Genomic DNA, 23,015 nt, shown 5'->3' on the forward strand with positions numbered 1-23,015 from the left:
CAGGGCCTTGCTGCACCGTCCTGAGGTTGGCTCTCAGGTGGGCAAAGAAAACCCCTCTCTGCTTCCTTCCCTCCCTGGGGCCTGTCGTACCACACACACCCAGAGTCACACCTTGCTCCGGGAACGAAACCAGCAGGTAAACACTGCCCTCCTCAGAGACCCTCTGTGGTATATATACGTACATATAAAAAAAGGGATAAGAATATGTATTAAATGACTATTTTATTTACACACCCTATTCATAAATAATTGAATCCTCTTTGTGACTGCACAATGATTCCTTGAAGATCTCCTAGTGATTACACTGAGTGACTAACAGTGGATTTAGTGGGCTTACTCACATCTGTGTGTGACCATGCTCTCTCGTGTATGTGTTCACACTCACACATACACACACACCACAGGGGAAGCCAGACTCCTGGGGCTTTCTGGGCTCTCAGAGCACCTGCATTTGTCTCCCAGCACCAGCGGGGGCCCTGGTGGGAAAACCGTAGTGCCCCCCCCCACCCACCCCCACAGGTGTGAATTCGTGACAGCTGGAGAACAAAGAGCTGCAACCCGGGGAGCTCCCGCCCCGCCCCTCGCCCCTCCGGAGCTGCTCTCCTTTGTTCATCCTGGAAGGCATCTCTTTGGATTTGCAAATATTTTAATTCACAGAAACTCAAGGAGGGGGCGGGGGTGGGGGCTGGGGTGGCGTGTTGGCTGTCCTTCTGTCTTTGTCCAGGCTTTCTCCAGCCCCCCGTAAGTGGCAACAGCATTCTAGAGACATGCAGTGGTGTGCTAGTACCATACACACGACACAAATTGGACCCCGCCTGCAACAGCGGCCGGGCTGGTGGGCGGGGGCCTCCAGCTCCTCCAAGTCTGGGCCCCGTCACAGAGTAGGGTGGGGCTTGTCCGCTCAGAGGGTCCGCACAGCCACAGGGTAGAGGAGGGACAAGTGCTCAGCCCCTTTGATGGGCAGCTTTCTGGTGGTATAGTAGTGGATGACTTCCGGGACACTGTCGAATGGGGGACTGTTCTGACCCAGAACGTACTTCTCTTTGGTTTTGGCCAGTTTCATGTGCATAAAGCCCTGGTTGCTCCTGTGAACAAAACACGGAGGTTATTATTAGGATCTGCAGTGACAAAGGCTGAAACAGCCATGCTGCTCAGGCCCAACTGAAACGCAGCTGCACCCCAGAGCTCCCCCAAGCCCAGCATAGACCAGCAACCAGCAGCAAACACTGCTGGAGAGTCTTTAGGATCTTGAGAGCTTTTGAAAGGCTTCCTCAGGAAAACAAGCCCCCAGACTTGGCTCCTCTTATTGCTGACACAGACAAGTTTTTAGGCTGTGTGTGCCAGGCGAAAAGTATGATTAAGTCCCCAGTGCCCTGGCAAGTGTGCGGGGCAGGTCTCATCACCCCCAGTTTACAGGTGAGAAAACAGTGTAGCAGGGATGACAGGTGAGCTGTTTTCCAAAAATTGATGCTCTCCCTTCCATACTACTTTATTGCCACTAGGAAGGGGCTGCCCAGCCAGGGACTACATTTCCCAGCCTCCCTTGCAGCCTCTGTAAACATGTGACTAGTTTTAGCCAAGGGAATGTCGGGGGTATGTGTGTTCTTCCCCAGCTCTGCCTCCTTGCAGGCACTCCCTTCTCTGTGCATCTTCCCTCTGTTCAGTGAACTCTGCCTCCTCCTCCAAGGCCCAACCTGAGTGTTTCTTCTGCTGGGAAGTCTTCCAGGCTACCACAAGCAGAGCTCCTTCCTTCCTCTGACAGCACCGAGCAAACTCGTGCCTCCATCACTTGCTTCCTTGAATTGCAATTACTTCTCCATTTTCCCAACTCCCCTGAGAGCTCCACAGATCAGGGCCCAGTCCCTGGACACACCATGCATGGCATCTGCTGAAAAGGGCAGTGGGTGGGTCCCTTGGAGATCAGAGTAGAACCCTGGACCCCGTGCCCCTTGCAGCCCCGTGCCCCTACACCAGCATACACTGGCTGGGGCACAGATCTCAGATGGCAATGGCCATGCTGCTTCCACCTGGCCCTAGTACCTGGCCCTGGTCCTCCCACCTTCCACCCAGGTCTCTGGCCATATCAGATCACTCACTCCTCTGTCAATCTGCCTTTGCCCAAGCTGCCTTTTCCCTGCCCACTCAGCTCTAAGCCTGGCCTTTGATGATTTTGCTGCCAAACCTGTAGATGCTTGGTTTCCAAAGCACAGTCCAATTTATCTCACATTTGTCACTTAGTGAGAAAGCTGGCACTCTGACCTCTTGCTGCCTTCTCTAGAGTCTGTCCCTTGGCACTGATAACTTGTGACCAGCCCCAGGGGCCTTGCTTCTGGGAGACCAAGGCCCAGCCCCTGGCGAGGCTGAGCTCCAAGTGAACACAAATTTGCAACCTTCTGAGCTTCAGTTCTTGTTGCTCCGACTGCTCCCACAGGGGCACTGGAGGGCTTACCACGTCTCTTCCAGTCAGGACTGGGCTCCCCGCGCTCACGGACGCCCGCTCTGTTAATGCATCAATTTGGACTCCAGCACCATTTTCAAATGGCAGAGCAAATGCTTAATGAAGTGCGGGCACTGAGCAATACATCTGCTCATAATAATGTATTTAGAGATGTCACCCTCAGCTTAAAGGAAATCGTTCGGAGAGCAATTATGTTTCTAGAGAGAATAATTCCTGTAAAGAACTAAAATTTAAATCAAGATTTTTTAAGGCTGACAATGTTCTAATTACAGAGCCTGTGGCAAGTTCTGCTCCTCAGTGAAGGGTCATTTCATTGGAGAATTGCCTCGACACATCTGAGAAGCAGGAGGCGCACTTGCTTAAGCTGTTAGAAAGGGAACGGCGTGTGCAGTAAGTGAGAAAACGTACAACCCCATTTAAGCGAAGACTAGCTACCCACCACACGGGAGAGATCACGAATCTGTGCCGGCCTGGATAGGGTGGTAACTGCTTGAATGAAGTGCTGAGATTGTGTGGCTAAGGAAACTAGGACTAGTTAAAAAGCTCTGTGCACTGAGGCCATGAGCTCAGCTCTGCCTGGACAAAGGGTGGGGGTGGGGGTGGGGGGCGGAGCACCGGCTGGAGCTGCAGGTGAGTGAGGGAGCAGAGGGCGTGTAGCCTCGGACAGTCATGCTCCTCTTTGTGAGTGGAGTGGGGTGATGTTTTGGGTGCCAGACCACAGATCTGTGGCTGGGGTGCAGAGCACACGATGTGGAAGACTGGATCACAGCAGCTATAGCTGTGAGCCAGGCCAGAATGCCAAAGCTGTGCTGGCAACACAGAAAGGAAGTGGCAGGAGGAGCTGATTTACTTTTTAAGGAGGTGAAGAGAAGTAACTCATATGGTTTAATGGGACGTTTTTATAGTGGTTGTTCTTAAAACACCCAGCAAGGGAAGTGGCAGGGATGGTGAGAACAGCTGACGGGACCAGAGGGAGAGAAGGCCCCGCTGTTCCCAGGCCACAGGTTCGGAATGGCCACCAGGTTATCAGAAACTCCACAATGATGCCTCCTCCTCAACAGACATAGGTGAGGCAGGGCAGCTGTTAGCACCTCCCTGAAGTGCCTCTGGCACATGTATTTCAGTAGACACAGGTTTGTAACTGAGCTAGGCTGTGCCGAGCGGGGCAGGCCAGTCACAAAACTCAGACCATGGCAGAGGACTCAGGCCCTATGACCGCCCAGTCCAAGGCATGACCATCCCCTGGTAGAGGGATAAAGGCCCACGAGCTGGCTCCCACATCAGGAGCCCCCAGCAGGAGCGGCCCTTCCCCTTGGGCTCAAGCATTGCACCCCGTGGTTCTCTGGACCTGAGGCGGTCCTTTGGCGGTGGTGGGTTCTGTCCTTGGCACCACTGGATCTGTGGGGAGGCTAACCGGATGACCTTTGAGGGTGCTTCTGGGCCTAAGGTCCTGGATTCCATGTGTGTAAGCATAAGCTCTTGCCCCCTTGTGAGGACTTCTCGCAGGAAGGGGCCTGGAGGCAGCCTCATGCCCCATTCCACTGCTGCCCACAGCCCCCAGTCTTTATTCTCACGGGGCACTGATCATAATGGTCTTCACGGCCAATGTTTCCCAGGCACTTCCTGTGATTCAGGCTGTGTGCCAAGTCCTGAGGCTCAGTCAGGTGGCTGACCCAAGGTCACACAGCAATCAGCGGTGGTGCTGCTTCCCTCCCTGGTGGGCCTTTCCCAGGGTCCATGCTCCTGACTTAGTACCATCCAGCTCCAGGAGAGAATCCCACTTAGCCCTCAACACTCCGTATGAGGCCAGGTAAGGTGGCAGGGGAGAGACGTTAGACCCTGTGCAAGGGACTCTGACTCTGGCCTCAGTCCCTAGGTACTTACCCTACAGGGCTGGTGGTGGGCCAGAGACAGCACAGGGCTGGCATGGAAAGGTCATCTCAGGCACTGGGGATGGCTTGTCCTGACTGCTAAAGGCCCCAACTATGGAGACCCATCACATGGGGTTGGCAGGCCCTGAGAGGTGAGCTTGCTTTTTGAAACAATCTGTCAAACTCTGACTCACGAATAGGTCAGGTAAAACCTTGTCAACACACACCCAAGAGATGTGTAATATATCCTGATAATATATCCTGATGGGTCACAAGGTCCCAATGAATGAGATGCTACTTTACAACAGCTGAAGATTTAAAAACAACTGTGAAGGGGCGCCTGAGTGGCTCGGTTGGTTAAGCATCTGACTTCAGCTCAGGTCATGATCTCACGGTTTGTGGGTTCAAGCCCTGCATCAGGCTCTGTGCTGACAGCTCAGGGCCTGGAGCCTGCTTCCGATTCTGTGTCTCCCTCTCCCTCTGCCCCTCCCCTGCTCATGCTCTGGCTCTCCCTCTCTCTCAAAAACAAATAAACATTAAAAAAATTTTTTTAAATAAAAAATAAAAAAAAATAAAAACAACTGTGAAGGGATGGCTTTAATGACTCCCAACTCAATTCAGAAGACAACTAGCATAAGAAGAGAAAAAAATTAGAATTTCTAGCAAGAAAAGAGGGTGCATCAGATAACCAGCATGCCCAGGGGTGCTGTGGATGCTCTGGACAGAGCTTCTCTTGGGGTGCCTTGGAGGACTGAGGTGGGAGAGAACAACACTCGGGGTCAAGGCACACGGCAAGGCGGGCTTTGGCTGAAGCCAGAACCCGGAGCTCTTTGCCTCCAGGGCCAGGTGGGCCAGGTCCCCGGCCACGCCACCTCGCCATCATCACTTCTGGGAGGGCCTTGGTCCCCAGGGAGCTTGGACAGGCTGCGGCCACCCGCGAGGCTCCTGTGTCAGGCCTGTCTCCTTTGATAGGACATCTTGCGAGAGCAAAGTCACAATTAAGGGTGTCTCCGGTGGGTGACCTGTCTAATGAGTCATGTAAGGCTGGCGGAGGCTGGGGGTGCTGGGGCTGTCACTGCGTTTAGATCCCTCATTATCATCACAAAAAGCACCTCCTCATCACCAGGATTATCAAACGTGCCTGTTGTGCCGGGCCTAATAACAGGCCCTACCTCGTCTCATAATCATGGGCTTTAATAAAACATCACTCAGCCCGCAGCTGCCGGCCCAAGCAGGGTACAAGGCCTCACCTCTCGCTTTTAGACCTAATTGCTTGATGCATATTTCATGAAGAATCCTGAGTAATAGTTATGTTAAATCGCTTCTTTTCATGATGAAATGACTTAAAAATACTTGCATATAATATTTATGCAGGAGAAGGCAAGGAAATTGCCTTTGGGGACTATCGCGTAGAACCTGGTTACGGGAATCCACACACAGCAAGGATCTCTGGTCCACCTCTACTAAAAGGTGGTTGGGGAACTGCTGTCTTGACGGAGATGCCCCAGAACACTGTCTCTCAGCTCAAAACCATCCATGGCTCCCCATGGCCACTGCACAACGAATGCCACCTGCACTGTTCAAACCCCACTGTGCACCAGGCAGGGAGCTGAGCTGTTGCTACATATTATCGCGTGGAAGCCCACAGCAATGCTGCTAAGCTGGTAGAACTACCACTGTTTACGGATGGGAAACCGATGCTAGTGAGGTTGAGTGCCAAGTCCCATCGCACATGGCGGGACTAGGATTTCACTATAGCTGTCTGATTCTGCAGCCTCATTTTCTCCTGCTCAGCCACCTAACCAGATGGATCCAGGTGTCTAGGTGGGCCTTTGGACTCTTTCTGTCCTGAGACATGGCTTCCTTGTAGCTCTGTGAGTTCCTGAGGTCAAGGATCCTGTCTGTTCAGGGGAGCCTGGGTGGCTCAGTCAGTTAAGCGTCCGACTCTTGGTCTTAGCTCTGGTCATGATCTCATGGGTTCTTGAGTTCGAGCCCTGCATCAGGCTACACGATGTCAGTGTGGAGCCTGCTCAGGATTCTCTCTCTCTGTCCCTCCCCTGCTCATGCTCTCTCTCTGTCAGAATAAATTAACTTAAAAAAAAAAAAAAAAAAAAAGAATCCTGTCTGTTCATTGTGACGTTTCTCAGTAGGCCAAGCCTTACTTTCTCTGGGCTCTCAGCATAAGCCTGGCCCACAGCTGGGCACTTGGTCCATCTGTCCATCATCCATCCGTCCATCCAACCATCAGCTATCTGGTGAGGGTCTGCCCTGAGCCAGCAATGAGGCCCCACACAACCTCCTCTCTGGTTTATAAGCTCCCAAGGGCAGGTTGGTGGCTGTTGTACCCTGTCCCTTAGTGTGGCCCAGCCAGGGTAGAAGCCACTTCCTCCAAGGTCAGATACAGTAGCTGCTCTGTCTGGATAGCCCTGGTCCTAGGACAGCCAGTGAGGACCAGCTGAGCAAGCTTAGTGAGGGGCAGAGTCATGAGGAGCACCCAGAGGGTCACCTCTTTAGGGGGTACAAAGTCTTGCACCTCTCAAGTCAAAAGACAAGTCTTGCCTGAGGGAGGTTACAAGGAAGAATGGGTCAAGCCCCTCTTTCCTCAGATTTCTAGAAGAAATCCTTGCTGGGGTGACTGAGGCAGCCAATGCCCTCTGCCCAGGCCTAGAGAAACGAAGCACAAATATGAGACAAGTTCCCTCTTAGAGCCATGGACTTCCTGGGCATTTAAAGTGCCCTCAGCAACTGGCTGCAGGATGATTCTCAGGGACGAAGTGTCGCAGTTCCCACATCCTCCATGAGCATGAGAATGCCAGCCAGTGCTCCCGCTCAAAGCCCAGCCCTCTGTGGCAGTAGAGATGGACACAGACGTTTGTGCTGTCCATGCGGGGGTAGGTGTGGTCCTAGGCCTGGCCCTTACCCTGATCTGTCATGACCCTGGGACCTGGCATCCCCAGGGAGCCAGCCGGGAGGGTGTCCATGGCAAGGCACCTCCTATATTCATGGCCACGTAGGTTCCCACAAAAAAGGTTGTTCCCAGCTAACTCCGCCCTGCAGTTGGCAACACTGCCCGTGCAAGCAGATGGCTCTGTGATTCAGAATGTCTGCTTTCCTCCTCCCTTCTCTTTGACCTCCAGTGAGATGGGATATTTGGCTGGGTGTGTGTGTCTACAGAGAAATTCTCCTCACCATACCTGTGAGCAATGCGTAGAAACCCCAGAAACATTCACAAGTGCCTGCAGAGAAGCATGATGTGAGAGCCCTGGGCCTGCATTGGGAGAGAAATATCCAGAACTCAAGTGCCGGGAGCCTTCAGGGACAGGTCCCTGTCAACCTGGTTGACAGCTCCCAAGGCCCTACTTGCATGCAGGCTAGCACCTGTATATGCTGTGAACTTCCCGAAAAGGGTCCAGGAATCTGGGACACAAAGATGTACAGCAGCGATAGCCGCCACCCTTGGCCCATGACCAGACCAGCCTGTGGCTTCACAAAGATGCTGGGAGGGCTGGCATCATTATTTGCAAGATGCCCATGGCACAGGTGAGAGGACCAGGGACTGGAGGGAGCAGCAACTTGTTCTAGCTGTGTGCTGGGGTTCTCAACTGCAATGCAAGGAGCTGGAGGTACGGAGGCCCCTCTGGCTGAGATAGTCTAGGAGTCCGGGGAGCTGGGGGAAGGGGCTTAGAAGTCCACATGGCAAATACCTGCGTGCTGCCCAGGGCCTTCTGAAACAGCCTTCACAACGATAAACCAAAGATGCATATGTCAAGTTATTGCGAACAAATGTCTACATGTAAATGCTGCTGAGCCAAACGACTTGATTTACAACCAAATAATTGGACTTTCAATAAACGCATCAGCAGCGATTAGCCTTCCTGAGACGCGCGGGCATTTCTCAAGCTCTAAGTTGGCGGCTCGGGGTGAGAGCCTTCAGTAAATCATGACAAAAAGCCATCTCCAGGCAGAAGGGGAGCTGGCAGAAGCCTCTCCCAGCAAACATGGAAAGGCATAGGTTTGTTTTGTGCCACACAGAGCAGCGGGTAGGTCAAAATGAATCCATTTTAGGCAATTTTCTCAGGAGAAGACTAACAAACTTTTAGACAGGAGGATTTTAATGATCAAGGCTGACGGCAGAGTAAGCCTCCCATTACTGGAGGCGTGAAAAGGGTAATGATGCTTCGGGGTAGGCTGGATAACTTTTGCAGTCCCCTTGTTTAGGATTCCCATCAGTCCTCAGGCTCAGCCAAGTGCACACGAAAACTGCAAGGGGAGGGGAGGAGGTGGGGTGGGGGTGACATGTGAAATGCTGTCAGAGCTTTGGGAAGAGGCAAGAGGGTCTAGCGTGTTTTGTTTTGTTTTCCCCTTTACTTCTAATCGGGACTCTTCTGGGAATGCGAATGAGTTTTTGTGTTTAGGACAGGTGGGGGCTGGCGGTGGTGGCCAGACTGAAGTCAGATGCCTGAGTTCAAACTCTGATCCCACTGATGATGTCATGCACCGGGCAAGTACCTTCTCCCTGGGTCTCAGTTTCTTTCATTTGGAAAAGGTGGAGGGGGTCCCTCCAGCACTAAAGTTCTCAAGCCAATGAGGGACGTCCCAAGGAGGGTAAAGGTCACCCCAGCACCAGCCAGGAGCACTAAGGCAGGGCAGGATGGCGATCCTCAGTGCAGGAAGAAAGACGAGTAGAGCAGTGGGCACAGCAGACGCCCAGGCTTAGGGACAGCACGATGATAAGAGCAGTCCTAACACTTGTGCCAACAGATGGACAGAATGCATTCAGCTCAGAGTGGTCTCTATGTACTGGGACAAGCCTTTCCCAGCCCATACGCTCCTTGGAGCAGGGGTTCTTGGTGGGAGTGAGTTCATCCCTTCTGGGGGGTATTCAGCAGTGCCTGGGAACTCAGGTGCTGCTGGCATCTGGGTAGAAGCCAAGGGTACTGACAAACCTACAATGCATAGGACAGCCTCCACAACAAAGAACAATCCAGTCTCAACTTCTGGTGGCACTGAGGTTAAAGCCACACACCCACATTCTCCAGTGCCTAAAAGTCTGCATCTGTGAAATGGGAATAACAAGAGTCCACCCGCACAGTAGTTATCAGGGTAAGTGAGAACTTAGCTGTGAATGAATGCAGTGTGAACGCTTGATAAAGGTTAGGTCATCCCGCTCCACATTTAAGGGCTTGACACACAAAGAGTTTGCCAAACTGCTTGGCTGCAAAGGGCTCCAGGCTGTTTTCAAGGACCAACCTCCTACCCTCCCCACAAATAGCAGATGGGGGTGGGGGGCAGGCCACACCTGAAGGAAGCTCCAGAACAGGGACCCAGCAGAGGGTGGGCAAAAGCAGCTGTGGCGGTAAGCACCAGTGGCTGAGAGGACTTGGAGGCGCACAATGGCTTTTAAAGGCACAGGGGAGCTGGAAACCTGGGATTGACCCAGGAAAGGCTGAGACAAGGGGGGACACGCCTGGCAAGGAAAGCAGAACCATTCCCAAAGGAACCGCCGCCTGTGGAACCGCCACCTAGGTCTGAGTCCTTGCCCTGCTACATTGAACTGTGGCTTCCTCAGCCTCAGTTTCCTCATCTGTGGAATGGAGCTTTCACACACACCTCTCCCCGCCCCCAACAGGGGCTGTCTGAGGTCTGAGCTGGGCAGTGCATGAGCAAGTCTGGCGGGTGCCGAGGTTTGGGGTTCTGACATGGCTTTGTTTCCATCTGCTCTGCAGGAGCCCACATACAAGTTGCTGCCCATCTGGTCTGTCTTGCTGGCTCCATGTGGTCTGGGCTGAGCAGTGAATGTGTCTTCCTGTCTTCCGGTCTGTCATTCATGGCCATGCTGGCAGCCTAGAAGCCATGGATGGCCAGGCAGACTCCTGGCTGTAGGACCATCTCCTCCAGCTGGGCAGCCCCCGTGGCTGGTGGTGAGGCCTAGGTTCTGGCCCTAGCTCTGCCACTGGGTGACAATGGGAAGGGTGTTTACTTCCCTGGCATCAATTTCCCCAAACATCAAGCGGTATTTCATGACCCTCTCAAAAGTACATCGTCACACACAGGGCTCCACTTGAAAACAAAATAGGAAAGATGAGGAAAGAAGTTTCTCTGCTTAAAAACTACTGGTCATACATGATTGTACTGTATTTATTAAGTACTACTGTGCATATTGCTCTGTATTCACCATTTCTTTTTTAAAAAATTAAAAAAAATTTTTTTTAATGTTTATTTTTGAGAGACAGAGACAGAGCATGAGGAGAGGAAGGGCAGGTAGAGAGAGACAGAATCCGAAGCAGGCTCCAGGTTCTGAGCTGTCAGCACAGAGCCCAATGCGGGGCTTGAACTCAGCAACTGTGAGATCATGACCTGAGCTGAAATTGGACGCCTGACCAACTGAGGTGCCCAGGTGCTCTTAAAAAAATTGTTTTTTAATGTTTGTTTGTTTTTGAGAGAGAGGCAGAGTATGAACAGGGGAGGGGCAGAGAGAGAAGGAGACACAGAAGGAGACACAGAAGGAGACACAGGCTCCAGGCTCCCAGCTGTCAGCACAGAGCCCAATGCTAGGTTCGAACCCACAAACCACGATATCATGACTTGAGCCGAAGTCAGATACTTAAATGACTGAGCCATCCAGGCACCCCTCTTTATTATTATTTTTTTAAGTTTATTTATTTATTTTGAGAGAGACAGAAAGAGCACGAGTGGAGGAAGGGCAGAGAGAGAGGGAGAATCCCAAGCAGGCTCCAAGCAGTGTGCAGAGCCCGATGCAGTGTTCAAACCCACAAAACCGTGAGATCATGACCTGAGCCGAAACCAAGAGTCAGACACTTAACCGACTGAGCCACCCAGGCACCCATGTATTCTGAGGCAGGTAAAGTACCAAGCAGAGGCTTTTGAGACTATTTGGTTCCCTGCTTATTTTACAGATGACATTGAGACCCAGAGAGTGGTGGAGGTTTGCTCTAATTTCCCAGCGAATCAGGGGCCAGAATGCCGCGCCCCCATGCTATCAGTTGTAGGGGAGTCTTGGCCACTACCAATAGTCTTTATAACGTCTTGTCAGCAGAGATGGGGTATGACAAAGTGGAGAGGGAGAGTGGGGTGGGGGTGCAGACAGGGGGGAAGCAGCAATCTCCCACACCCCGAATCTCATCCTTAAATCACAGGGCTTGCCCCCACTATCCTCCCACCCAACTCCTGTCCTGGTGGGGGCTTCCTCTGCTAACTGAAAGAGGGAGTCCATTAGCATGGCAAGGAAGGGACTTGCTCACAAAGCACCTGATCCAGCTTACAGTTTTGCTTCAAAAAAGAAAAAAAAAAGTAAAGAGAGAAAAGAAAATGCACAGGGGTCTTTAAAGACTTCAAATTAAAATAGATCTGGGGCACCTGGGTGGCTCAGTCAGTTAAGTATCTGACTTCAACTCAGGTCACGATCTCATGGTCTGTGAGTTCGAGCCCCACATCAGGCGCTATGCCGACAGCTCAGAGCCTACAGCCTGCTTCAGATTGTGTCTCCCTCTCTCTCTGCCCCTCCCCCACTTGCACTCTATCAAAAATAAAATAAAAACCTAAAAAATTAAAAAAAACAAACAGATCTATCTGCTCAGTGACCTTGTATCTAACCCGAGGGTAGTTTTCTCCTCTCTGGAATTTCAAACACTGCTGACTGTAAGCCACCCAAACACCCTGGCTAAGGACCTTTGCAAATCATGTGAATGACAGTGGTTCTCAGTGGAAGAACTCCCAACAGTCCTTGGAATTTGGGCTTCAATTTCTTCATGTGTGAAATGGGAGTAGTTTTCAATGCTCCCGGAAGTCCACTGAAAGCAAGTGAAAAGATCTCTGAACTGGACATCAGGAACCTGATCCCAGCCCTGGCTCCTGCCCTCTCAGCCCTCAATTTCCCTATCAATACAATGAAGGGACAGGACTAGATGACCCCTGAGGTCCTGCAAACCTGTAAACCTTTAAAAAAAAAATTTTTTTTTTAATGTTTATTTATTTTTGAGACAGAGACAGAGCGTGAGAGAGGGAGGGGCAGAGAGAGAGAGGGAGACACAGAATCTGAAACAGGCTGCAGGCTCTGAGCTGTCAGCATAGAACCTGATGTGGGACTCAAACCCATGAACCACAAGATCATGCCCTGAGCTGAAGTTGGATGCTCAAATGACTGAGCCACCCAGGCTCCCCAAACCTGTAAACCTTTGAAACTTGGCACACAGGAGATGCTCACATCACATGACAAGGAAGGAATGACAACTTGGCTATTAAACAAAAGGATTCGATCTGCATTACAGAAGTTCCAGCATCCCAGGGCTGGGAGAAGAGTGGATGTTTCTCAAAAATAGTTTCTTCCAATGTGCCTCAGAATGCCCACATCGGAGTCCCTCAAGACTTGTCAAACCTGGGGCTCCCTGGGCCTCTTTGGAACCAGATCTGCTTTTAAGATGCTCTCCAGGAGATTCTGATGCACATGCAGGTCTAAGCACCCCCATTCTAGTGCGGTCCCATGATGGAAATGCCTTTGCAATATTCACAATACTTGGTGTCCAGCTTTTGTTGCCTACCCCCAGCATTGGGGAGTTTACTCCCCAGCCAGGAAAATCCCTTCCAAGCTCTGATGGCTCTGACCACAGGAAAGTCCATCTTGAATTTAGTGCATCTCACTGATAGTAGCCTCAGTTGGGAGCTCTGGTTCCTGCGGGTCACAGCCCATTCCTTCTGCCCTGGGAAGGCCTCTTAGATACCAGAAGACAGAAGCAGGAGCAGACCTTAGGCTGCTCTCTCTCCAGATGTCCTCACAGGGCAGAATTTCCTGTCCTTTCCCATTCTGGTCACACTTGCTGTTCACTATCCCCCTTGCATTTGGGGTCGTGCAACTGGGCATCGTCCCTAGTGGGTCTGTCTGGCTTTGCCCTCAGCCCTGCTGTCTGGAAATGACCCCACCATCAACGTGCACACCCCAAGTCCTTGCTAAACTCCTTTCTCATGTCTACTGACCTTCTGAGGCCACCTCATCCCGAGTTCCAAAGGACAGGATCTTCTTGACATGTTAGTGTCATTGGGTGCAGATAACATTCACCTCTTGACCCAAACCAAAAGGGGTATCAGGTCCAAGAACATTAAAGAGCAAAAGCCCACTGGCTTAGGCCACACTTGGAAGGTATGCAAATGCAATTTTGAAAGGTCAATCAGTCCTCAGTAATTTGGGCTCTGGAGGGTGAGTCCTCTTGTGTTGGACATTCATTCTGGCAGCTTCTTGACAACCTCTGTCCACAGGGTGGAGAATTTCCTCAAAATTAAATCTCCGGCTCTTTGCTCCCTAATGAAATTGATTTCTGCCTTGATACACAACAAAGCTTTCATTTTATTATTTGGCTAGGATTTGACCACATTAATTATAGTTTTTTTCAGCATGGCTGCAAGTAATTGAGTTTCAAAAAGTTAACTTACTATCAGAACTGATTGCTTTTTAAAAGCACAACTCCCGCAAAAAAGTAAAACAGCCCTAGATTCTTCATAGAATACATTTTTGGTTAAGATGAGAATAACTCAAGACAGAAAAGGTATTTTTCTGGCCTGAAAATATGAACTCCAAGTGGGATTATGCTAACGTTTGGAGATTGTGGATTTGAAATCTGGGCTTGCCCAGATCACTCCATCTTATACATTTGCCTCCCCAGTGGTTTTATCCTCACTTGTACAACGCCCCATATTTTTAATCATTGTTATTGGTATAATTTTACCCACCTCACAGGACACTCTGCAGAGGCCTGTTCCAATCAACGTCTCCCAGGTACCTGGGACCACAAAGAGCCCTGCTGGGCACTGTGTAAATGCATTTCTCCCTGGGAGGCTCTGTCCAGTCTGGGCGGGGTATACACTTTGAGTGTCAAGTAGAAATGATGGGCACGTGGTCTGCTCTTTGGCAAAGCAGGAGGTCAAAAGAATGAAGAGCTGGGAATGCGGAGAGCTGTCATGGCCACAGGTAAGGCCCAAGTCTTGCTGAACCCCTTTCCTTCCGGGAGAAATGGGGATGTTATGAAGAGCTGGAGAGGGCTGACTAGGACTTCAGAGTTTTTAAGGCATGTCTCTGTCCATAATATTATTGGTCACCTGGGCCAAGGGGGGAGGTTCTGTGGTAGGGACAACTGAAAAAACTAGTTGGGACTAGAGGAAGAATGGATCCTGCAGAGACCTCTCCTCCAATCCCAAACCTAACTCTCCTTCTACTTTGCTATTCTCGATAAACTGTCATCTTCCTCAGCCCTGCTCAAATGCCAGCTCCTCCAGGAAGCCTTCACTTAACTTTCTCCCTCCCTCGCTTATTTTCTGCCATACCTCCCTATATCACAGCACTCACCTACCTGCTTGTCCCCTTGCCAGGACTACCAGCTTAGAGTCTGATATGTCTTTGTCTCCCTGCCCAGTTAGAGGCCTGGTGCACAGTAGGAACACAGCAGTGATAGCCACACTGTTGACTTGTTTGTCGGCCCTGCCTTGAAGGTCTGCTGAGAATGTGGCAGGCTGGTTCCCACGCTGGCTGGGACCATGAGCAGCATGTGGATGTTCAAAGGGAAAATAGCAAAAAAAAAAAAAAAAAAAAAAAAAAAAGTTCTAATTAAAGCATTTCTAATAAGCCAGCTTTGCCAAGGCAATTGTTTCTGATATTCCTCTCGGGTGAAGTAATCTTAAAAAAAAAAAAAAAAAAAAAAAAAAGGCATTAAAAGTGGCAGAAATCACCCCTGGCTGGAAAGAAGACAGTGGTTGCTCACTAGGGGACCTGCCCAGGAAAAAGCAGGTGTGAGGTACCAAGAACCAGGAGCAGGGGCGCCTCACCCAGCAAAGGGGAAGGGTGTGCATGTGTGCGAGTGTGACACCACACATGCACACACATACTCATACATGGCAAAACATTATTTTTATAGTTATAGCATTTGAACTGTGGGAGCAAAGATGAGAGCTATAAAATCTGACATCTGATTTTATAAATCTGCCTCAAATACCAAGAGGGTTTATGCGGAAAATGGGAGAAGAAAATATAGTGCTGTGGGGCTCAGAAGGGTAATAACATTGGGGCTCTGTCACCAACTTGCCCAGGACCTTGGGAAGGTCTTTTCCACTTCCTGTGCCTGCTTCTCCCATCCCAAAGCCAGGGTCTTGACTGGGATGATTCCAGGCCCTATTTCTGATTTTAAGGGCCTGAAGGTCTGGGGAACAGCAATCCTGCATCTTAGGGTTTTAGTGTATGAAGCTGTTTGCTTCAAGCCCTGCCAAATGCTTCTGGGGGCTCAACATATTTCCTCTGGGGACCTTTGCGTTATTTGCCTAGCTAGAAGCAGAGGAAGACCATGATACTTTCCTGGGGCAAGCAAATAATGCCACCTGCACTAGCACAGCCTCTCAGAGTTTACAAAGGGCTTTCCTTCCTTTCACTGTGTTCCTGAGCCTCCGGGCTAAGAGGCTCAGAGACCTGACGAAGCTACCTGCTGGGTGATCCTCACACAGGTGGAAGCAGTGGGAGTCAAGCCCTGGTCCTCTGGCCGAGGGCTGCATCCTTCTCCATGTTCCTGCCCCTTCCCTGATGGCAGATCCAAAGTCTGTATCTGTCACCATGACCGTCCCAACAGCACCCAAATGCCCTCCCCAAGTCCCCAACCAAGCCATTCCCAGATGGCTTTTGCAAAAATATTATTTAATAAGTGCTATTAACAAGATGTTAGAAATGTGATTGGAAATGTTTTTCTCATTTGGAGAGACCACCCAGGGCCTCCGAAGAGAAGCTGTCCCGGGGCATGAGAGGTTTCCTGGCGACGCATGGGCAGTTGGAACGCCTCCCCTGGTGGGCGTGCCACACAGGCAGATTTATGCGGGCAGATAGGAGATAATTAAAAACCAGCTGGAAATGTAATCGGGGTGGCTCAGATGCTGGAGGGGACTGGGGAGCTCTCAGGGGAGCAAAACCTGAATGCTTGGCTGGGAGGGGAGACGCAGCAGATCGGAGAGGGAAACCCCAGCCTGTCAATGGGCATGGTTGGCCCTGCCAGGCCAGTGGGTGCTCTGGAGAATGGGCTGGCAGTGTGAGTGCAGGTGCCTGTCACCTCCGGGTTTGGGGCACCAGTGGAAAGAGGGCAGTTGAGTTAGGGAGAGTGTGTTTTCCTGAGTCTTTACAAAACTGACCATCCCAGGTCCATCTGACCATTCTAGGTCCATTCCAGCTGGTGATGCCATTGCTTACCAGTCATTCAGAAATCTGGATGAGGTCCTGGCTCCTCCACCCTTCTCGCCCTCATCAGTTCCACGTACTCCCTTTTACTCCTGCCTCCCCAGCAGCCAGCCTGCACTCCTGATCTGCCTTCCAGACACATCCACGGTTGGGCGGCTTCTGAAAACCTGTCTCACCAGCTATGGAGGCCACCACTGTCCCTTTTGAGCTGGCCTCAACCTCCCTCTCTGCCACCAGATCCCTAGATGCTCCCAGCTTCTGCTGCTTGAGAGCCGGACCCAGAGAAGAAAAGTGGACTCTATAGTTGGGTCTGTATCCTGACACTGTCACCTCAGAGCCAGAAAAATCCCAATGTTTTCAGGCTCCCACAAGCTGAGGGAAGGAGCTTTAGGGTCTCTGGCCTTCTACATGTCACCTCAGGGAAGATGCCAGGCAATGCCTGGCAAAGGGCTTGTGGCCCAGGTCCTGCTCAGAAAATCTGGCTACACTATCCAGTGGTCCTGGGGCTACACTATCCAGACACCTGCCTGGGCCCTCCCTGGGCTTCTTGGGCCCGGCTGAAGGGGAAGTGTTGGGGGTGTTTTTGCTCAAAGAGGCTCCAGAGGGAAGAAAGAGGGCACTGGGCTGCATTTAAGCCCAGCTCTTCACTCATTTGCAGGACAGAATGAGCCCCAGCTTCTGCATGTGTTAGGATAAAGGTAATCTTTCCTGCCCTTCTCCCCATATACTAACTACCAGGGCAGGAAAACCCAGTATTTGTAAGTATCAGCAACCACGCCAGGTGCCCTGTCTCATACCACCTCACTATAGCCATTTCTGCAACCCAAACCAAGGCCCCACAGCGCTGAAAATGTCAACTGCAACAGGGAACCCCCCCAAATCATGGTGCCCCTCAAGAAAAGAACGGGCTTCTGACTGGTCTACAACCCCACGGCTAGACAGAGGTGGGGCCAGGATTTGAAACCGGGTCTCCTGGGCCCAAGCCAGAATCACCAAAGCAACATATATGGAATGTAGGAGAGGTGCCTGTTTTAGTGGTGAGGATAGCATCCATGGAAATGTTTTACCACTGGCAGGGCATATTTTCTCAGTAATTCTGAGTACAGGGAAACATCTATTATTCCTCATGCTAGCTCTTGATGGCATGTCCCTTCATCCTGTGAGGCGTCTGCACATTCTAAAGTTCACTGCTATTTGGCCTCCTGTGAAGAGCGTTTGAGGAGCCTCTTTTGCCTACAGTAGCAGCTAATTGTGGCATTTCCTTTAAACCTTTTAGAAGGAGGAAGCACAGTGCACACTAATTGAGCTGAAAGTTCATTTTTCCTCCACCAGCCCTGAAAGGATGTGAAATCCTCCACATAGTGGGAACAAAGACACGGACCTGCCCCCACTCCAGCCCTGTCCCTCCTGCCCTCTGTCTCAGCCCGACTCAAATGCTGCCAGAAAACAGGGTCTAGCCGGGAAGCCAGGAGGTGGGCAAGCTTCTTGCTGTCTCTGGGCCCCAGTTTCTGCACCTGTACAGGGCATTGGGCCAGGTGATCTAAAAGATCTCCTTCTGTTCCCTAAATCCCAAGATTTCTGCTTAGCGTACTCTATGTCCCAGAGCAGCTGCCCTGGCTTGCCACAAAAATGCTTCACCATGAGAACATGAGGAAAAGCCTGTTGAGGTGCTCATCATCTTCAGCTGGGAGATCACAGAGGCTAAGTGACTTACCCAAGGTCACACAACCAGGAAGAGGGCAGCCTGGATTTGACTCCAGCTCTGTGCAATTCGAAGTCAATGCAGGGCTTTGAGTTGCATTTGAGTTGCATAAACTCTAAAATCCCACCCTAACAGAGGGGAGCAGCTGTGGGTATAGACAGAGACTTCTAAGCCAGACCTAGATAATCCACAAGGCTTTGGACCACGCTGAGCTCTTTCCAACCACCTGCAGCTCTCCAAAGTCTATAACAAAGACTGTGAACTACCACTCATTTACTGAACGGGCACTTACTGTATGCCGGGCACATGCTAAACACCTCACACAACGTCTCTTCATTAATAGAGCTGTAAAACCCATTTTATAGATGAGGAAACTGAGGCTCACAGATGTTAAGACCATCTTCTGCCCAAGACCACCCTGCTATTAAGAGGCAGAGCTGGGTTTAAAGGCCCGTGGCTTAGCTGCAGAGCTGCCTCCCTTGGGGGCGGAGAAGATGTTCACGATGCGATATATTGGTAACTGTGGGCTGGAAAGTAGGAAGCTTCTACTCCTGTGCTGCTCTTTCCCCAGCATGAGCAGCTCCTTACCCTGCCCACTCACAGCTACCTCAGTCCTCCTCAGACCATATCAGAGCCCCTCCTCCTTCTAAGCCTCAAGGTCCCCAGTAGCCCCTGCTGTCACGGTCTGCCCCCCCACCCCCCAACTCCCTTCCGTGTGCCCTTCCTGCAGCCCTCACACCCACTTGGTAGCTCAGAGAGGCGTGGAGTCAGAGGGTCCCTCACATCAGAGACAGACAGTCCTCTGGGTGCACAACCCTGCCTTTCTTTAGGCCTCGCCCTCAGGAGCAGGGCTGGGAAAAGGGCCACTGATGAAGGAAGTCCAGGCATTCTGGGGCTGGAGGTGACACAGTGCAGAGAGCTTAACAGCAACTGGGGAGGCCCTGACCATCCTGGGGCTCACCCTTGGGAGCAGGCAGCCACCCTGAAGTATCTGGAGCCTCAAATGTTGACCAACAAGGGGTGCTTTGATGGTAGAGGGAAGTGAAGTCTGTGCTCCCTACCGAAGGCCAAAGAGTGAGCAGCCTTTCTGCACTCCCCACCCCTCCTCACCCTGCAAACCTTTATTATTTCTTGCTCCTAGCTGTCAGCAGCAACAAACGAAGATTAATCACTAGCCTGCCTGCCCGGACCCAGACATGCCTACTGTTTGAAAACTCTCTCCTTTACTATATAAATCAATGAAGGGAGAGAAGAAAGAAAAACAACTCTAACAGCAATGTGCCCCCAGCTCCCCTGGAATGCAACCCATCTGCTCCTCCTGGCCCTGCTACACCCACCACCCCACACTGGAGCCCCAGGAAGCGTTTGTTGGTGAAGACTGACTGCCCAGCCATCAGCACAAACGTGCAGCTCCAAGCAGGAACTAGGCGGGTGTCCTTAAGCAATCAGAGCAAGAGGCATGTTCTTGATAAATTGTCCTACCTCCTCCTTGGAGAAGGAGATGGGGCTGAGTCTTCCCACCATCCTTGGAACCTAGGGGAAAGGTATTTCACCCTAACTGTGGAGCCCTTAACCTGGAAGCAAATGCATAGGGTGAACCTGCAGAGCCACGTTACTTCCTGCAACAGCTTTATAAGAGTGGCCCACGCGGTTTTCTGAGCAATGATCAGGCAAGTAAAAGTCACTTGCCTAGCATCACACAGCAAGTAAAAGATGGAGACAGGATTCAAACTCTTTGAATCTCCAAAGTCTTCAATATCTTTGGCTGCAGAGCCCATGTTGTCCCTCTACATCTTGGAAAGGGCTGCCCTGGATCTCTCCTTGGGATGCCTGCCTCTTAGCCCCTTGGACTGTGCTAGCTCGAGTGGCATGTTTGTGGGTACCTGGGGGGAAAGGAGGGCTTGGGAGGACCGAGGGAGGCAGAAGCGGGGGTCCTTCCTGGACAATACTCATGGTGCATCCCGGTTCACTAATGGTTCTAGAATAAAGCTGAGGACATGACTGCACCTTGCTCAAAACCTTCAGGGATGCCCCCTACCTTGGAGAATAGAACCCAAATTCCTCAGCTTGGCGACTAGGGCTGTACCTCTCCCCGGCTCCCACTGAAGTGTTATTTGTCATTCTGACACAAGTCTGCACTTACCTGCCTTTGCGTGGGCTGCCCTCTCTGCCCTGTCTATAGGATGACCCGATCATCCTACAAATACCCTGTTCTTTGGGTGCCTTCCCTCTTTCACAGTGCTGAGCACTTTCTGCCTTGGGTGGCCCTCAAGCAGTCCTGTGAGTGTATGAGTCAACAGGTGTAAATATCCTCTCCCCTCTGGCTACGAACTCCTGGAGGGCTGGAGGCCAGTACATAACTGATGCTCAGTGAGGCAGAGCTTATGGGGGCTGAGGAAGGCTCCTGAATGATCAAGACTGAGTGGCATCCTGATGCAAATAGGCCAGACCCCAGAAGTGTCTCCTGAGGTCAGAATCTGGGCCACTTTTACTAGGGTGCCGTGCAGTTTGCTTCTAGGGATTCGAAAGCTGATGATCTACTTATGGGGTTTCCTTGGGGCCATGTCCCCCACTGGGGTTGGGACTCTCACTGCCTAAAGAAAGCCAGGGCGGGGACCTTGTCAAAGGAGTAGCGATATCCCTGCGAGGCCTTGAAATGCCACTCTGCCTGCTCCCAGGGATGGGCCCAGTGCAGGCAGAGCCTGCCCAGCACATGAGGAGGGGAGCCCCGGTACTCACCCTGCCTCCCTGCCCCCACCAGCTGCAAGCCCTCCAGTCTTTGAAGTCCTATTTCCCTCATCTTGTCCAGATTCCTTTGCAAAAACTCATGAAACTGGAACTTGCAAAAAGTCATTCATAGTCCAAAGTGCCTGAAGAACCTTTTTAATGAGATTTTTCAACTTTTCATCCCTTTTCCCCACTGCTTGCCTTTCCAGACAGGAAGTTGTTAGAGTGTGGTGTTTTCTTGCCAATATCTAAAGGTTCAACCCCTTGCTTCCCTGAGGGTGGAGTGAGTGTTCTGAAAGGCCGATGTGTCTGCTAGTAGCTGAGAAGAAGCCTAAGGGCCCGCCGCCCCCAAGTCAGGTTGGAGACTGGGAAGAGGGAGAGTTCCACTGGGAGAAGGGGATAAGGGCAGTGTTCCAAAGCAGCTGGGCAAGGTCTCGGTAAGGCTGCTCCACAGGTGGGGGGTGTCTGCCAGGGAGGGGATCTACTGGCAGTGAGGTGAGGAGCGCAGGCGTCATTTTGGATCACCATGAGTGCAGGGAGCATTTGGTGGAGGGGCAGATAGGTGGCAGCTTGGGCCAGTCCCCACAGTGGAGAGCAGTCGCCATCTCTATTGTCAGTGTGGTCAGCTGCCACCTAGGTAGCCTTGAGGTCAATCACGATTCCCCTCTGGGTCTGGGTCTCCCCACCCATGAAGGAAAGGCAGGACCAGATAGGCCTCTAAGGTCATTCCAGGTGATCTCTGACCTGGTATAAGAAGTGCTTGAGAGGGGTGGGAAGAGACTGGGCTGGGAGTCCGTGGCCTCCATTCCAGTTTTGGAAGTTCATTCAGCTGCCTTTACCCTAAAATGAAAAAGATGGTGCTCTCTGCCCTTGCCACCTGGTGGGGCTGTCCTAGGGCAAAAGCTCAGGCCTTCTAAGATGTAAGGTCGTGCAGATACGCAGGGAGACAGGGTCAAGAAGTGGGGTTAAAGCATAAAGGCAGATCCTTGAGAGTGGCCCTACACTTTAGTGGCTCCATCACTAAATATTAAGTCTCAACTCCTTTGTGAGGCAGGCACAAGGCCTGCCAACAGCTCTTCTGCATCTCTAGGGCTTTGCCTGGGCTGTCCCTGCCACCTGAGATCCCCCCCAGCTGTCCCTGCTTGGGGACCACTTACCCTCTCTTTAAGGCTCAAGTGCACCTGCAGCTTCTCCTAACCCTCCATGTCAGGGACTGCCCACTCCTGTGCCAACTCCAGGTCCCCAAGGACCTTCATGCAAACCTGGCTGTAGCAAGGCCCAGGATGGATGGGCCAGGCTGTGAGCTCCTGTGGCCTAAGCTGAGCTGTTCTCATTTCAGCTCTCTATGCTGCCCTGGTACAGTGGGTTCTGGTAAATATCTGCTGAGAGAAGGATGGAAGAGGTGGAGGGCTGTCATCTGAGGCTGGATTCCCCCAAATCCTTCCTCCACCCTAGAACATCCTCACAAAGGATCCACACATAAAAACACAGCTGGAATCCCAATGTCAATTTACACCATGCTCCTGACAACACCACACATGGGGAAGGCTGATCGTACCCTGCCCCTACCAGGCAGGCCTTGGGGATCTGAGAGACTTCACACGTCATGTGGTGGCTGGCAAAGCTGGCACTTGTCCCAAGCAGCCGTGACATTCAGTACCAGGGTCGTTCCATTTGTGGTTAAGGTGATTAATGCCAGGTATCACCCCCTGGCTGGCTCCCGAGCTGGTTATCGTCAACTAGGGCCAGGCTGGAAAGCAAGCTCACCTCCCCTTAGCAGGCTGCCCTGCCCAGCCACAGGATGGCCCAGCTCGCCTCCTCAATTTTGGGCTTCTTCAAGGGAAATCTGGCCGTGTGAGACTGCTCATCTGGCCTTTGGGATCTTATGGCTCTAGACAAGCATGCAAAACTAAACTTCCAGCACCCGTGGGCAGAGACTAGTCACCCAAACTCAGGCCTGATGGCAGAGTGTTCTTATCGGGGGTTCTGCCACAGGCTGTTGGGCCCAGCTCTCAGTCTCTTTCACTTCCTCCCTGGCTT

General features: G+C 51.6%; 1 protein-coding gene across 3 annotated transcripts in view; it reads right to left on the minus strand.

Moving 5' to 3' along the window:
- Positions 1-205: 205 nt before the first annotated feature.
- SHB (SH2 domain containing adaptor protein B) overlaps positions 206-23,015 on the minus strand; it is a 136,098-nt gene continuing 113,288 nt past the window's right edge. For 2 of the 3 annotated variants that reach the window (XM_045469121.1, XM_045469122.1), the window contains one exon: positions 206-1,085. In XM_045469121.1, the coding sequence (XP_045325077.1) occupies positions 902-1,085 (184 nt within the window). In that variant the 3' untranslated portion in view covers positions 206-901. Of the gene's footprint in view, positions 1,086-15,846; positions 15,858-23,015 lie in introns of those variants that run through there. The other variant, XM_045469123.1, reaches the window with a different exon arrangement.

This window comes from Leopardus geoffroyi, chromosome D4 (assembly GCF_018350155.1).
Source record: "Leopardus geoffroyi isolate Oge1 chromosome D4, O.geoffroyi_Oge1_pat1.0, whole genome shotgun sequence".
Lineage (NCBI taxonomy): Eukaryota > Metazoa > Chordata > Mammalia > Carnivora > Felidae > Leopardus > Leopardus geoffroyi.